Source organism: Eucalyptus grandis, chromosome 10 (assembly GCF_016545825.1).
Source record: "Eucalyptus grandis isolate ANBG69807.140 chromosome 10, ASM1654582v1, whole genome shotgun sequence".
NCBI classification, from domain to species: Eukaryota; Viridiplantae; Streptophyta; class Magnoliopsida; order Myrtales; family Myrtaceae; genus Eucalyptus; species Eucalyptus grandis.
The window spans coordinates 26,898,192-26,914,634 of record NC_052621.1 but is presented as its reverse complement, the minus strand read 5'-3'; the positions used below and the strand labels follow the sequence as shown (position 1 = coordinate 26,914,634).

At 44.5% G+C, this 16,443-nt stretch overlaps 1 protein-coding gene, 1 long non-coding RNA gene, 1 other non-coding gene and 1 pseudogene across 3 annotated transcripts; 1 reads left to right on the top strand and 3 right to left on the bottom strand.

Annotated features, from left to right (window-relative positions):
* Window positions 1-1,591: 1,591 nt before the first annotated feature.
* Window positions 1,592-7,803, top strand: LOC104422525 (ethylene receptor-like). Its single transcript, XM_010034868.3, is given in 8 exon segments — window positions 1,592-2,267; window positions 3,717-4,671; window positions 4,923-5,291; window positions 5,383-5,473; window positions 5,476-5,648; window positions 5,742-5,869; window positions 6,046-6,243; window positions 6,952-7,803. Coding segments are annotated over 7 exon segments (2,235 nt in total). The 5' UTR covers window positions 1,592-2,267; window positions 3,717-3,762; the 3' UTR covers window positions 7,319-7,803.
* A 702-nt stretch (window positions 7,804-8,505) lies between these two features.
* Window positions 8,506-11,549, bottom strand: LOC104423861 (annotated as a pseudogene).
* Window positions 11,550-12,229: 680 nt separating this feature from the next.
* LOC120289284 lies at window positions 12,230-12,347 on the bottom strand. The gene has a single exon (XR_005547208.1). It is a non-coding gene; the product is annotated as a U5 spliceosomal RNA (small nuclear RNA).
* Window positions 12,348-13,228: 881 nt separating this feature from the next.
* Window positions 13,229-15,980, bottom strand: LOC120288952. The gene is made up of 2 exons (XR_005546878.1): window positions 13,846-15,980; window positions 13,229-13,763 (listed from the first exon to the last, which is right to left on the bottom strand). It is a non-coding gene; the product is annotated as an uncharacterized LOC120288952 (long non-coding RNA).
* Window positions 15,981-16,443: the final 463 nt, after the last annotated feature.

Here is a 16,443-nt window from a genome sequence, read left to right as displayed (position 1 = left end):
TGGCTATCGACTATTGTTTATGTGGGATAAATGTTTGCTTTTTCCGATTCATAACAAGTTTAGTAAGTGTGCTTTCTTGCTTACACACTTCTTAACATACTAACATTGTTGATTTTTTTGCTCTAACTAGGTGTCTCTTTCATGAGGTGATTCCATTATATAATTCTTCATTTCACATTACAACGTTAATGTGTGAAGTTTAGTAGTCTAATTCTCGGGTGAATCTATGGAATTAAGGGGCGGTTCTCGATTCCAATTTTTCGGAATCAGTTCTTAGTAGGCAGTTCCTAATTATATGGTGGAAATCACCTATACGTGGAAACCATATACTTGGACCATGCTCACCTCTAACGCCTCCTACTACTCCTTGTTCTTTTTCTTCCATAAACCCATTGTCCTTTGTTTTCTATCGATGATGCCAACCTCGTCATCCTCAACATGTCCACTTGCACCAAACATGGCCTCCCTAGTAAAAGTTGAGGGCAATAGGTGAGTTGTGTTCTTTTAAGTAATATGAAGTAGGATCCAAATTAGTAATTTAATTTGATTGCAATTTTCAATGTCGTGTCTGATTGTTGAAACCCTTTTTTTGATGGATGTTAAGTTCTAAATGTAGGAGTGAAACACAATATCAAGCATTTCCATGACCCCAAACTCAAATTAACTTTTAAGAAAATATGTCAAGAAACTGAAAAGGAAAAAAACAAGCTTTCACTAGAACCGAACCTCCACTAGCAAATGAGGAGGACATGAATTGTTGAAGGAAGCAATTCTTATGGGGATTGCAAATGCAAAAGAGAATTGTGAAAGAAGAAGAAGGAGTGGAAAGCGTAGAAAGAACAGATTGATTTTCAAGAGAAAAAATTAGAGGTACAATATACAAGAGTAGAGCAATGTCAAAAGCATGGAAAGAGAGTAGAAGGAGGAAAGTAAACGAAGAAAAAAAATAAAAAGAATTGATTAGAAGATTAAAATAACTTACATTTATAGAGTGTACGAGGAGAGATGGACCCCCACCCCACAGGGAATAATATGGTCAAAACATTAGAAAAAATGAAGTGTCTAAGTCAAAGGAGGATCGGTAAAAGCGCAACTAAAAAATTATGATGAAAAAGTAAAGAATTCTTTCTAAAGATTCGAATTTTAAAGTTATATTGCGATGATCAAATAAACTAATGTGTGATATAGAGTTAGGTACAACAATAAGCAATCGAATAGAATACTATTATCTAGGGTACCAACTTTTCCTTTTCACTTGAAAATGAAATATTAGGTATTAAATGCATCACTTTATAACTCCAACTGATATTTTCTTGAAAATAACCACTTGTGTAACTACAAATAATCAATTAATGAAATTTCTTTTATAATCGACGACAACTATGCCTAAATATTTTAATTTCCCGTTCATTCATTTTTATAAACGAAGATTTTTAATTTTTAATTTTTTGGCCGGAGTATGAAGAAAACATAGCCATAATAAAGAAATCGAGTATCCGCAAAGAGCAGCCGCTGGGCCAACCACGGGCGCGACTGCGCCTAATTTGGCCCTTTTTTCAATAGTGGAAATTTTGACTTCTTGCCCGAAGTGCCAAGGCAGTAAAAAGCAGAGCCTTTCCTCTTTCGAGGGTTTCTAAGCTTGGATAGAGAGATAGAGAGAGCGAGGGGAGAGAGACGGCGATGGAGGATGAGGAAGAAGAGACGACGACGACGACGATGATGCGCGGACCATGCCGATCCAGAGACGGCGGCGCAGCAGCAGCGGCGGCGGCGGCGGCGGCGGCGGGGCCTTCCACCGTGTGTTGACTTCTCTCTCCCGGCCCTCCCGACTCCGCCTTCGGGCTCGGCGGACTTGATTAGTCGGGTGCTTCCTTTCTCTCTCTCTCTGTCTCTCTCCTCGTTGCTTCGTTTCCGTCTCTTTCGCTCGGCGGCGGCGGCGGCTGCTGCTGCGGGCAGATCTTGATTCCGTGGCTGTTTATCTGGAGATCACGGGATTCCCGACCTCATCGGCAGCTCGGTTTTCCGTGTTTCGGATTGCGCGAGATTTCTGTCCTCTGGGTCTAGGTCAAGCTTCTCTGCTCTCGCTATTTCGCCATAGGATTTTCCGTTTCCTTCTCTCCACGCTGCGCCGGTCTTCTAGAAGATTCCTTTTCAGCTGGAAGCTGCTATCGGGCGTTGCCTCCCGGTTGATCGCCGTCGGGGTGGGTGATCTCGCTTGGTTCGGACTGGGCAGTGGATTGACTCTCCGTTTCGGGTTATTTGATGAGGTAAGGAGGATATGGGCTTGCCTTGCGGACCGGTGAGAGTTAAGTGCTGTGCGGGCAATTCCATGTCGGGATTTTTCCATTGGATTTTACGTGATGGGTTTGTGTGTCTTTATCGAACTTAGAGGGAAAGAGAGCTCGTGAGGATGGCCTTGTGGATTGTGGCGGGGATAAATAGTGGTAACAGAGTGTGATCCCCGCCTACATATTTAGAACCTGGGCGACTCGGAGCTGGGATGGGGAATGTATATAGATTGCGAGCAGGGAAGTTTTAGGTTGTTTCCGTCAGAGCGTAACACCTGATTTGTAAGAACTCCAAGGTTACTCTGTTTTACAAAATTCTCAGTTTCCAGAAGCTATTTTTCTGTTTTTTGAGTTTCAGTAGGTGGCAAATTTTGTTCATCATATTTGCTAGGCCCAGCAATAGATGGCTTTGATTAATCATGATATAATAAGACATGGGATCTTAGTAGTGGTTATCAGTAGGAGGAAGAATTGCAAAGTATCTTCTCTTCTTTTAGGCTTTGTTTTGGAGTGAATGGAAGGGAAGAATTTGAAGTTACTGTGAGAAGGATTTCAAGGGAAATTGTTAAAATTTTCATCACCCACCCTTTATCCTCCTCACCTGTCTGTCTGCCGAATGAAGGCTTAAAGAGCTTTTTGTCAGGGTGCCAATATGCATCAGAAGACTGACATTCTTAAGTACTTTATCATAACTTTGGAGAAACTTAGCTTAAGAGACTTATATTTGTTTGACTGCTTGGAGACTTCTTTGTCTTTGTTTATACATGGTATTCTGAGACCGATGTGCATGTAACTTCTTCTAGGGGGAGGGGATAAAAGCAATTCTTTGTAATTACTATTGTTATGACCTTCATTTTGGGGAAGGGAGGCGTGCATCCAAACGTCTATAAAGTATGCTTAACTAAAGACGAGTTTGTCATGAAGAGTCAAGCAATGTCCCAGTATCTAAAGATGCATGCCATGTCCTTAAGCTTTTGGATTTTGCATTTTTTGTTCCTCCCTAACAAAAGAGGCCACAATGTGCAAGTAATTTCTGTTTCCAAATTCCTTTGTCAATTTTATTCCTTTTGGCTGTCTCCAGCAACTTCACAAATCCGTCACATAGGCCTAGATAGACTAGCTTTTCAGAGTGTATAATTTATGACATTATGTGGATATTATACATTCCCTAAATTTGGTTATGCCTTCATTTTATATTCTATTTATAGCTGATGATTGATTTGTAATTCTTGTCCAATGTAATGTTTGGATTATCCACCAGAGATTGCAAGTTAATTCTGATCTTCATTACACCTTTTCTCTGTGTGCGATCCATCGATCACTGAATGGTTATGTTTGCCAATTCCTTTACTTGTTACGTGATTAATCATGATACAGATTTTTCTTAAGAAATCATGGCACTTAGAAGGTGAAACTTTTTGGTTGCAGGCATGTGAAAAAGAATCTTTGACTGCTCAGATTGTTGAACAACGTGATGGAGTCCTGCAACTGCGTTGAGCCACAGTGGCCAGCTGATGAGCTTTTGATGAAGTATCAGTACCTCTCAGATTTCTTTATTGCTCTGGCGTACTTTTCCATCCCTCTAGAACTCATCTACTTTGTCAAGAAATCTGCTGTATTTCCCTATAGATGGGTTCTTGTTCAGTTTGGTGCCTTCATAGTTCTGTGCGGAGCAACCCACCTGATCAACTTATGGACATTTGCCATACACTCAAGAACTGTAGCATATGTTATGACCATTGCAAAGGTTTTAACTGCTGCGGTATCATGTATTACAGCTCTCATGCTTGTGCATATCATCCCCGATCTACTTAGTGTGAAAACCAGGGAACTATTTCTGAAAAACAAGGCTGCAGAACTTGACAGGGAAATGGGCTTAATTCGTACTCAGGAGGAAACTGGCAGACATGTCAGGATGCTAACGCACGAAATCAGAAGCACTCTTGATCGACATACTATTTTGAAAACTACTCTGGTTGAACTGGGCAGAACTTTGGGATTGGAAGAGTGTGCCCTGTGGATGCCAACACGAAGTGGCTTGGAGCTTCAGCTATCCTACACTCTCTGTCAGCAGCAGAATCCAGTTGGATACACAGTACCCATTCATCTTCCTGTGATCAATCGAGTGTTTAGTAGCAATCGTGCGTTGAAGATATCACCCAATTCACCCGTTGCTAGAATACGTCCTCTTGCGGGGAAATACATTCCCGGTGAGGTTGTCGCTGTGCGGGTTCCTCTGCTGCATCTCTCTAATTTCCAGATAAATGACTGGCCTGAGCTTTCAACGAAACGGTATGCTTTAATGGTGTTGATGCTTCCATCCGACAGTGCTAGGCAGTGGCATGTCCATGAACTGGAGCTCGTTGAAGTGGTAGCTGATCAGGCATGATACTTGATCTTCTCCTGATGTTGTCATTTATTAATCAGTCCAACGTATTTACAAAGAAATGTTGCCTCTCTTCAGACCCATTGATAACTTAGGACATATGCATTAGCCAGTAGAGTACTTGCGTAAGCTTTAGGATTTTGGCCAATGGCAAATTATTATTTGCATATTGTCTCGGGAAAATTCACTTTGCTTCCTTATCTGGATACACGTGTTGGAGAATTTACAAGATTGTATTGTGAATCCAGGTTGCAGTTGCTCTCTCCCATGCTGCAATACTAGAAGAGTCTATGCGGGCAAGGGATCTTCTCATGGAGCAAAATGTTGCACTTGATCTGGCCAGAAGAGAAGCGGAAACAGCTATTCGTGCTCGCAACGATTTTTTGGCTGTTATGAACCATGAAATGAGAACTCCCATGCATGCAATTATTGCCCTTTCTTCCTTACTGCAGGAAACTGAACTGACCCCTGAGCAGCGTCTAATGGTTGAAACGATAATGAAGAGCAGTAATCTTTTGGCTACTTTGATAAATGATGTACTAGATCTTTCGAGGCTTGAAGATGGAAGCTTTCAACTTAACATCGCCACGTTTAATCTTCATGCTGTGTTTAGAGAGGTATGATTTGCATTTGTTGGGAATTGAGTTTGATTGCTTCTGACTGCTTCATGATCTTCGTGAACTTGCACACTTTTCCTCCCTTCTGCAGGTCCTTAATTTGATTAAACCGGTGGCATCTGTGAAGAAACTGCTCATCACATTGAATTTAGCCCCAGATTTGCCTGAGTATGCTGTTGGGGATGAAAACGCCTCATGCAAGTCATTTTAAATGTTGTTGGTAATGCAGTTAAATTTTCTAAAGAAGGTGGCATTTCGATAACCGCCTTTGTGGCTAAAGCAGAGTATCTAAGAGAAGCCAGACCTCCTGAATTTATTCCAGTGCCAAGTGATAATCACTTCTATTTACGTGTACAGGTGCATTTTTCTTCTTCACTTGCTTGAAATGCTCATGCTTTCCTATGCCCAATTGATTGCTCTTACGTGTACAATGGTTTCTACCTTGTGCAGGTGAGAGATTCTGGATCAGGTATTAACCCTCAAGATATTCCCAAGTTATTCACAAAATTTGCACATAACCAATCATTAGCAACCAGAAATTCTGGTGGGAGTGGACTAGGTCTTGCAATTTGTAAAAGGTACTCTTGGTTGTTAGTTATTTACCTCTTCAGGTCTCATCACAAGTTCAGCACGTTTTTGTACTTGTTCTATAAAATTGCTTGCATATTTCGAGACACAGTCAGATGGCCTCAAGAGTTGTTAATAAAATCCTGTGGGACTGTACTGAGATCTACTTTTATGGATGGGTGTCCAGGTTTGTAACTCTCATGGATGGACACATATGGATTGAAAGCGAAGGCATTGGCAAAGGATGTACTGCCACGTTTATTGTAGGGCTGGGAATCCCAGAGAAGTTGAATGAATCTAAGTTCCCTGTATTACCCAGAGGGTCATCAAATCATGTCCTGGCCAATTTTTCTGGGCTCAAAGTGCTTGTTATGGATGACAATGGGTCAGTTACATATCCTTTTATTTTAAGCATGCTCTCTCCCATGACGTTAAGGCTGAGTTCTGTATTAGCATGTTATTGTGACCAGTGGCTGCTATATAGCATATACTTGCTTGGAAATTGTCAATATAGAGAGCTCATAATCCAATGTACCATCTAATGTAAAATCTGACTAGGGTTAACATTGGATGGGTGCTGGATGACTCCGGAATATGTGGGATCATATGTTTCCTCAGTATTCTAGAATGCTTTGAAAGCAACACAAAATCTTCCTTGTTCCTTGTCTGTGTTAATTATTTTGATATTAGTTAATGATCGATCACAGACATGGGTTATAGAAAGGTGAAGATTTATCTAATTAGCTATTGATGTAGAGGTGGGGCAGTCACTTAGTCAGGTCAAGTGAGCAAATAATTTCAAAATGCAATTTTAAGAGCTAAACTGTCTAGTGTTAAGTTCTAGAGGATAGAGTAATTATGGAATTAAACGTCTGTGTAAAAACTACAGGTGAGATTACTCATTTGTTTTTTCACGGAGATATATAGTGATGTCTTGCTGTTTGATGATAACAACTTATCCTTGCCATTTGATTCACTCAATCTCTTTCCTCAAATCCATGCAGTTTGATGGTTTTATCCAGTGATCTTGTGGTGTAAAACATACTTGTTCATGTCATGCTTACTGTGGTCGACTTTTTTTATGATGCTCCAGTGTTGGCAGGGCAGCGACCAAGGGACTTCTCCTACATCTGGGATGTGATGTGACAACCGTAAGCTCGGGGGATGAGTTGTTGCATGCTGTCTCTCAGGAACACAAGGTAGTTCTTATGGATATTTGCACGCCTGGTATAGACAGTTACGAAGTTGCTGTCCAGATACACAGGTTGTATTCACAACATCATGAGAGGCCACTCTTAGTGGCTATCACTGGAAGCACTGACAAGGTAACCAAAGAGAATTGCATGAGGGTTGGGATGGATGGTGTTATCCAGAAACCTGTGTCGCTTGATAAAATGAGAAACGTACTGTCTGAGCTACTGGAATGTGGACATCAAATGTCTAGTTTGGCCCGTGTTTGAGAAGAACGGAGAAAATAAGACTGCGATAAAGTTTCTTGCGGCAAATGATTTGTAAATACTGCATGCAGTGGAACATTGGAGGGTTATCAAGCAATGCTACAACAACCCCATGTAATACGAGACTCATACCGATCATTTTTATCCAAGAATGACCAAGGTCATCAGATGATTGAACAAGCCGGAGCACCATAGTGGAGCTGCTAGTAACTTCACGGGATGATGACAAGTCTTATGTGTCGTCGACAAAGTTGTGATGTCGTTGCAATTGTAAGATATTATGGTCCCATCAATGATATCTCTTTGTTTGAATCATCTGCTTTTGGATTGGTAGCAGCCCCTGTAGGCTATAGGCCACGTAGTTTGACCAGTGTGTTAAGTTTTATACTGTGTAGTGTATTGGGGCATGGATGTGGGACTTAGCCTGTCCGTTGGAAACACAAGTTTTCATTCATATAAGAAGCATACCCGGTACATGTGTTGCTTGATATCAAGGCAAACAACTAATGGTTATCTCAAGAAGCATACTCATGTAGCAGCAATTTGGTTTGAATGTAAATGCAGGAGACGCAAAGATAATCCTTAGTTCGGAGAATCTTAGGTAATAAATTGGCCCATTCGTACCATACAATGTAGTTGGCAATAGTGTCGACGCTTCAAATTCTTGGTTTGATCTTTTGCAATAGGTTCTTCCCAAGAATTAAAGCTTTGCCCTGCTGTTGTTTTCTCACGCACGATTTTGGGAAGTGTAATTTCAACCCTACGTTGTGCTGTGAGGTTGATCTCGCTTGGCATATTTGTATCCCTTGGAAATGAATCTAACAATCGCGTTTTCCTCGGATTAGCACGCTAATCATCTCCGATGGCGATGAGGTACAGTTTCTAATTGTAAAAGGACAGCAATTGATTGCAGTGAGTTTTTATTTCGTCTTTCCAATTTTTACGTCCGGCAGGTAGAAAAGCCTTATTCGCACGGTGCGACTGGTTCCATATATAGTTAACATGTTTTAACTTCTTCTTGCGGAAGAGTCCGACTTCATTGGATGGTCCATCCCCCTTTCACCATCATCAAGCACGTCGACAAGTCCCGAGAACGAAATATTCAAACCGTGGTGATATATTGAAAACAGAGAGGCGATTGGCAAATTAGCAATACGCCTGTAGTTACCGCATGAAGACCCTAACGAAAAGAGACATCCTCGAACCGGGCGGGGGTTGGGTTTATGTTATTAGACCTTTAAAGACCAAAACAAACGTTTATGTATTCTTCGCCTGACTCAGTTGGGAGGGAAGAAGATCTCCGAATCCATCCTTTTGGAGCTGAAGGCCTTCTCCATGTCCGGGGGAACGTTGAAAGATGCTTGGAGCACTTCAAGCGATAAGGCCTTCCAAACCGAGGTTCTCCCACCCCCGATGAGTGAATATAGGACCGCAATACACAACCACACAGAAAGCATTTTAGAGTTTGATGTGTATAAAGAGGTGACGAAATTTATCAGAATAAACGCTCACTTGGGAGTTGTAATGATAGAGAACCAGGACATCCCATCCAGATCGGCAATCTTTGAGACAACAAAGAACCTCAGCACGATGAACAGGTTCCCGGCCTTCACGGTGCTCTCCAGGACCCTTTTGCCATTGATGCCAACGACCTGGGCACAGCCACCGCCGCTGACAATGTAGGTCACCTGCAGCACTGAATCGCAAGAAAAGCCCGGCGAGCACATAGTGCTTCCATCCAGCCTGATGAGATTGGCCCCGAGACCAACCTGACTGACCAGAGGGAGGTTGTTGGTGTTCAAAAACGACGATTCGCCCGCCATTCTTAATGTCAACCTCCAACGAAGCCTCCTCGCAGTTCAGGACCATGCCATTCTGGTGCCCCTTCTTCAGCTCCGGCATCTTGAAGCCGGCATCGACCTTCATAATGCCGCTGCCCGGTTGACTGCCGACGAGCATCTTGACGACGTCTTCGCCCAAGTCCCACGCTTGCTCACGAACTTGGTGGTGAAGCCGGTGAAGATGCCGTTGGAACCGGTCAGGAAGAAATCGGTGAACTGCCCGGCCTTGTGCGCCTTCAACGTGTAGCCCAGGAGGAGGACGACTAAGGGGTGTTTGGTTGGGCATTACCAAAGCCCCTTGGGCCCTCAAAGAAAATTTTAGTGTTTGACAAATTTTTGGAAGCCCTTTGCCCAAGAATGAGCATTCGAACAATGCCCAATGCTGGGAGGGGCAAAGATTGGGCATTTGGCATTTGGGAAATGCCACGCCTACTGTTCATCATTTTTCTTCGTCGTCATCTTCTTCTTCTTCTTTCCGCCACCAAGCTACGCCTACTGTTCATCATTTTTCTTCGTCGTCATCTTCTTCTTCTTCTTTCCGGCCACCAAGCTTCTCCAGTAGCCACCGCCGCTACCGCCTGAGGGTCGCGTGTCGCCGGTGACCACCGTTTGGGGGTGCCGCAACGCGCGACCCAGGCGGTGCGGACCTCAAGCGGTGTCGACCGGTTCCGAGCGAACCGGCGACGCCGCCGAGGTCCGCGCGACCTCAGCGATGCCGCTTGAGGTCCGCGTCGCTGAGGTCGCCCGAGGTCGCGCGGACCTCGGCGGCGTCGCCTGGTTTCGCGCGACCTCAAGCCGCCAGATCTGGCGGTCCGGAGGCGGCCGGCCGGGATTTGATTTTCAGATTTTTAAAAAGAAAATTAAAAGCAAAAGCTCATTTGGAATAAATTTTGCCAAACGGTATTTTCGCACAAGCAACTTTTCAATGCGTACTTTGTCAAACGGCCGAGCATTCCCAGAAATGGTATTTGCATTTGGCCAAAGACATTTCCCAAAAGCCGAACCAAACGGGCCCTAAAGCCGTGTCGTCCTTGTTGTACCACCAGGTGACGACGTCAAAAGGGAGGGCGATGCCATCGCCCTCCTTGATCGCTATGACCATCTCGGATTCAGGGAGGATTATTCCAGCAACTCCACACCATGTGGGATCACACCGCCACAAGAAAAACAAATGAAAAAAAGAGGCAAATTTCTCCGTAGACTCAAATCAGGGAGAATTACCAAAAAGTCTTAAACCTATTGCATTTGTGCCAATTCGGTCCTAAACTTTTTTTTTGGCCAATTTAGTCCTAAACCTTTTATAATTGTGCCAATTCAGTCCTTCCGGCCAAAATTGGCCGGCCGGAGCTGACGTGGACGCCGGCCGGAGACAGCTGGCCGGCAAACAATTTTTTAATAATTTTTAAAAAAAAAAAATTCGAATTTTTTAATTTTTTTCGATTTTTTTTTTTTTGAATTTTTTTTTTTTTTACCTCCTTCTTCCTCTCGGCGCCGGCCGGGGCGAGGGCCGCGAGGCTGACCTCGCCGGCCACCGGCGAGGCTCGCCCGCCGCCACCGGCGAAGCGAGCCTCGCCCGGCCATGGCGAGGCGAGCCTCGCCGAGATCTCGGTTACGGCCTCGCTAGTGGCGGTGAGGCCGCCGTCGCCCGGATCTGGCGAGGCTCGCCTCGCCATGGCTAGGCGAGGCCGAGCCTCGCTTGGGCGGGCGACGGCGGCCTCGCCGTCGCGATCCGGCGAGGCTCGACCTCGCCATGGCCGGGCGAGGCCGAGCCTCGCCTTGGGCGACGGCGGCCTCGCCAGCGCCGGGCGAGGCCGAGCCTCGCTTGGCCGGGCGACGGCGGCCTCGCTGTCATTGGGCGAGGCCGAGCCTCGCCTTGGGCGAGGCCGAGCCTCGCTTGGTTGGGCGACGGCGGCCTCGCCGCCGGGCGAGGCTCGCCCGGTGGCCGGCGGGGGCGAGCCTCGCCCGGTGGCCGGCGAGGTCAGCCTCGCCGGCCCTCGCCTCTTCTTGGCGGCCGGCCGGCCGAGGAAGAAGGAGGAGGTCAAAAAAAAAAAATCGAAAAAAAATTTAAAAATTATTAAAAAATTGTTCGCCCCTGCCAGTCCGGGCCGGCGTCCACGCGGGCTCCGCCGGCCAATTTTGACCGGAAGGACTGAATTGGCACAATTATAAAAGGTTTAGGACTAAATTAGCCCAAAAAAAAAGTTTAGACTGATTGGCACAATTGCAATAGGTTTAGGACTTTTTTTGGTAATTCTCCCACTCAAATCATGATGACAAAAGATAGTAATCAAGCGTGTCATTTTAACATTTCCATGATAAAAAAGGGATCGCCCCGGAAGAGAGCCCGATTCCCAATCACTGTTAGAAGAACCACAGCCCGGCGAGCGATCCATCAATGCACAGTACAATCAACCTCGCGTAAGAAGCCGCGGTGAGAATATGACAAGCAGGATAGGGCATTGGAAAAAGATGACTAAAGTTACAAAATCATCATCCAAAATGGAATTTTGAGTGCATCGTAACGACTCTGTTGAAAGGCTCAATTATGCTCCTATTTTATCTTCCCCCGAGAGGTTGCCACAGGTGTAGACGACTTCTCAGCAAGGAAGGCCTCCATAAATGGGCTCTCTGTGGTTTAAAAGCCCTTACAGCTTGAAGACGCTTGAATAATGTTTACGACTTAAGAGACATTTCTGCCACCTTATGCTATTTCTACATCCCTTTGCTACTATCCACAAGGGGTCTAAACCTGATCTCTGAATTCTCAGGGTTGGCTTATACCCACGAGGGAAGAAGCATGCGCTTGTGTTTTTAAGCTTGTGCTTTTAGGAACCCTCAGACGTTTCTAGGATTCTGATTGTTGTCATCAGTTGTTTCCGATACTTTTTGACGAAGGTATGACTCCAAACAAAGTCTTCTGTGGTTTATGCTGTTGCCACTCTTGCCATTCCAGAGTCCTCTATCATTCCAGAGAACGCGAGTGTTGAAACTTCTTTCCACGCTAAGGTACTGCTCCAATGATTTTCAAGAACACCTATTCTTCATAAACAGTTTTTTGGACTATATTTTAGGAGCTTCCTCAGTTGAAAAAGCCCCTCCAAAAATAGGCGTATGCCATTGAGTGTGACGAGCACACGGTATTCTTTAGTAAAAGGCGAAAGAATAGTTCGCTCTGTGCTCACCACATGGCTGCGTGATTATTCTTCGGATACAACCTCGTGTTTTTGTGACTGGCTTTGTTAAAATGCCCAAGCCTCTTTTCCTATGTGGGACGTTCAAACTGTTCGTATTGCCACCGCCGGTGGAATCATCTTGGAATATTGGAGAAAAGCACTTCATCCATTTAACTTATATCAGAACCTATCGGGTCCTTTTTGGTTTCTCAAATAAGAGCTAAGATCAGAAACCATGGTGGTAAATCGACAAGATCATATTGACAGTGAGTATAGGAAACGAAATGGGGGCCTCCCTTTGCTTCGAGTGAGGTTTGCGTGTTCAGAAGCACAGAGCCTTCAGATCCAAGATGAGTCCTCCATGTGAGTTTGCACGGTGTTCAGATCAGCAGAAGAAACTCGGTTTCTTGCTGCATTCAAGATTTGCAAGAGACTTAAGGAACTAGGAAATCAACTGAATTGTATCCAGAACCTCCTCCTTCAATAAATTCTGGACAAGTGTTGCAGAAGCCCTTCCAAGAGTGGTATGGAGTCAGATACAATAGAATTCACATGAAGCGTGGTTAAAGAGCTGAACTTCTATATGTTGGAGACGGTTTTGTCATCTTACATCATCTATACATGCCCAGCTACTCCAAAATTGGGACAAACCTGATGTTTACACGCAAAAGTTGTGCTCACTCATCATCACATCGCAGTCTCCAAATTTTAATATTCAACGAATCAAAACTAAATACTCCATTACAATTTCCCATGGACTTTGCTGTTTGAAATTCAGGGCCTATAGCTAAAGTTTCCTCAATTTCTATTGAAGGTTTGTGCTGCATCAAATAGTAGAGTTTGTGGAAGAAAACAAAAAGGTAGCCCAAAGGCAATGCACAGTGCGGAGATATCTAATCTGAAAGCAAACTTGGTGCCACTAGTCCATTCTCAAGTTTCTGTGAAAGTGTCCATACGTATGAAGAGATGACGGAGCTTGCACATATTCGAAACAGATTTGCATTCATTTGAAAGGTGAACCATTGCAAGGAAAGCACAACAACACGGCCTTATTGGCCTTATGGGACATTTGAATAGTTACAGACATACAGCCTATATTACTTTTCCCAATGGCCTAGCTGTACTCTATTCATCTTAAAATCTCCCTCAGGCAATTTCCATTTCCATGAAATCATGAATATCAATGTGCCAACATCCTTCCCTGCCTTCTGGTGCAATTTTTTCTCGTTTCATGTCGACAGATTAAACGTGTGGCTGAAATCTCCTGTTCTCCTTGATGAGATTTCAATTCACACTTGATTCTCTGTTGAATACTTACCACTTTGTTAAACGTTTCTACATTAAAACGTTTCTGCAGTTCCCTAGGTGCAGAACTCAACCATTTACCAAATGCCAGCCCCAGGCAACACTGGAAATGAAGCGTCTGTAATCAACCTGTGATATACAAAGTGATACCAGTGAATAATCAAAATATGGCTCTGACTCTGCAAATGAAAATGAGGACATTGCTCCAGACCAAGGCATCGTTTCCAGCTGCTATGCATCGAAAGCTTTCAAAGCACAAGATGTGGGAAAAGTCCAGGAACTCCAGGCTCAATCCTGTGAAGGAGTTGACTGTTTGAAGTCTTTGAAACATATTCTTTCTCAGCACCGTGATGAAGCTCACGCGTCAACTCCTTTGACTTTGCAGGTTCTGATTAGGCAGAGGAAATGTCTACTAATCACAAGAAGATATATTCCATTGTTGCCCTGGATTTCTCATGCTTGTTATCCTAAGAGAACCTGGAAGAGATAGGTTCTCCGGTAGACAAGCTCGCAAGCAATCCATTCTTGACTGTTGAGTGACTGCTTAAGTTGAAGTCGACAGAAGAAATCCCAGATTGCCGAGCAGCCTAACAAAATTTTCAGAGATCTTCAGGCCAAGAAGGACAAGTATTTGTCAGTTGAGGAAGAGTCGAGTGAGCTGAAGAAGAGAGGAGGGAATTTGAAGTCTCAAACAGATTCCAAGTCGTCGGTTGCGTAAGAAATGTATGAACAAATTCTCAGCTCCAATCTAGGTGAGCCGAAGTTGTTAGTTGCCTCAAGTTGAACAAGACGGCAATAGCTGGGATGATCTCTGAGCAGAAAATCGGGGCAGACCTGATGTCCGTGAGACATTCAGACTGCCACTGCTGACATCCCGGGATTGAAACTGAAGAAGAAAACTTCTGCCAACCGAGAGGGCTGAAATCCTCGATAAGTATGCGCTGCTCAAAGGCTCTTCCGTTGAGAAATCTGTCTAAAGTTCAAATTTATGACGTGGAAATGTGTCCCAGTTTCTACTGCATAGTTTCGGCGTGTCAGAACCTGTCACAAAGGCGTCCAAACCCAGCCAACTATCTCATGCGCGTTGTTTATTAGATTCACTGTATTGTGCGAAATGTATAGGAGCATAGAAGCATAGCATGAACGTTTTTGAATAATGACAGTAATGGAAGATAGCATAGGTAATACAATAGACCCGTCAATTCGTTTCTTTACGAGAGTAGCAAACAGATGACTAATGCTCCGTTCGTTTCACGGAAAATTGGCCAATTCTGAAAAATATTTTCCTGGAAGTCATTTTCTAGGAAAATGACAATTTTTCGGTGTTCGGCTAAAAGTTAAAAATGTTTCGGAAAATGTTTTCCGGTGTTCGGTAAATAAAATATTTTCTAACCATTATGCTTGAGAATAGTTTAACATGGTTTGGATCCCAAATAAGCTTTCTTTGAAACCCTAGGCATGAACAACATTTCAATTGAACCACCCCAGAAAGTCACAGAATGAATCTGCGAGTCAATGCAACCCCCTCGCCTGACACTACTCGACGATGTTACCAAATCCAACCCTCAGGTTACCTCCACCTTCATCTTCAAATCCCACAATGACCAGCACAACGAACCGAAAGCTAGCCACAACACTACAAGATCTCCACACAGATGAAACGCCAACAGACATTATATTCAGATTCCATGTCGAGAGATCATTCCAGAAAATATTCGAACATCACCGAGCGTATTCAGACAGCAAAATCGAAAAAAGAAAAAGAAAAAGAAAAAGAACGGACGGATAAAACCAGGAACGCCATCTTGAGGAAAATCCACTCATCTCGCGGGGGCGGGGCGGCGGCGGGATCAATCGCGGGCCTTGAGCCGCTCGAGCCGCTGGCTGAGCTGCTCGATGCGGACGACGAGGTGGGTGACGGAGTAGAGGAGCCAGTAGAAGACGAGGGCAGCGGCTATGAGGAGATCTGAGGTCGGCGTGGGTCGAGAGCTCTGCAGATTTGGGCTTTTGCTTTTGGGGTTTTTTATTTGTCGATCGAATTGCAGGTGCGCTAAATGGGGGAGGCTCCGCTGCTGCTAATCATCGGCGTCGAAGGAGGAGGACGAGATCACAGGGCTTCGTGAGGGCGGAGATCCAGCACCGCCGGCCCTGCTACTGCTAATCGTCGGCGTCTAAGGAGGAGGACGATGAGATCAGAAGCCTAGGTTTTGTGAGAAAGAGGGCAGAACGAGAAAGAGGGCAAAACAGAGTAATGAAAGATGAAAGCACGCGACGCGAAAAGATTTCCTCCGGAGCATAAGTAGAAAATTCATTTCAACTGGGACTTGGTGGGGTGCGCCAGGCAAGGGCAGCTAGGGGTGAGCATGGTCCGGGTTGGCCCGCCACCCCTAACCCTGTGACCAACCCAGTACAAGTGTCGGTCCCTCACTTTAGGGACCAGAGGCCGACCCTCTGCTTCTGGACCAGACCTGACCACCCGTGGGTTGGCCCGGTTGCGGCAAACCGACCGATCGATAATTTATTTCGTCTTGTTTTTATATTCCCTAAAAATGTAAACTTACAAATTCAAATTACACATCCATCGACAAATGCGGTATTGTGCAACTAAACTATAAATACCAATACAAGATCTCAAATGAAGCACAAAGTAGATATCACTAGTCAAGTTGTGTTTGGAAAGTAAGGGCAAGCTGAGCATTAGGGTTTCTAATTAGGGCTTCTTCTTTTTCCTTTTGATTTACTCGGCGATAAATGAGGCGGCCAGACGAGTGGCGACCGCAAGCGTCAAGTGTTGAGTGGGGTGAGCGTC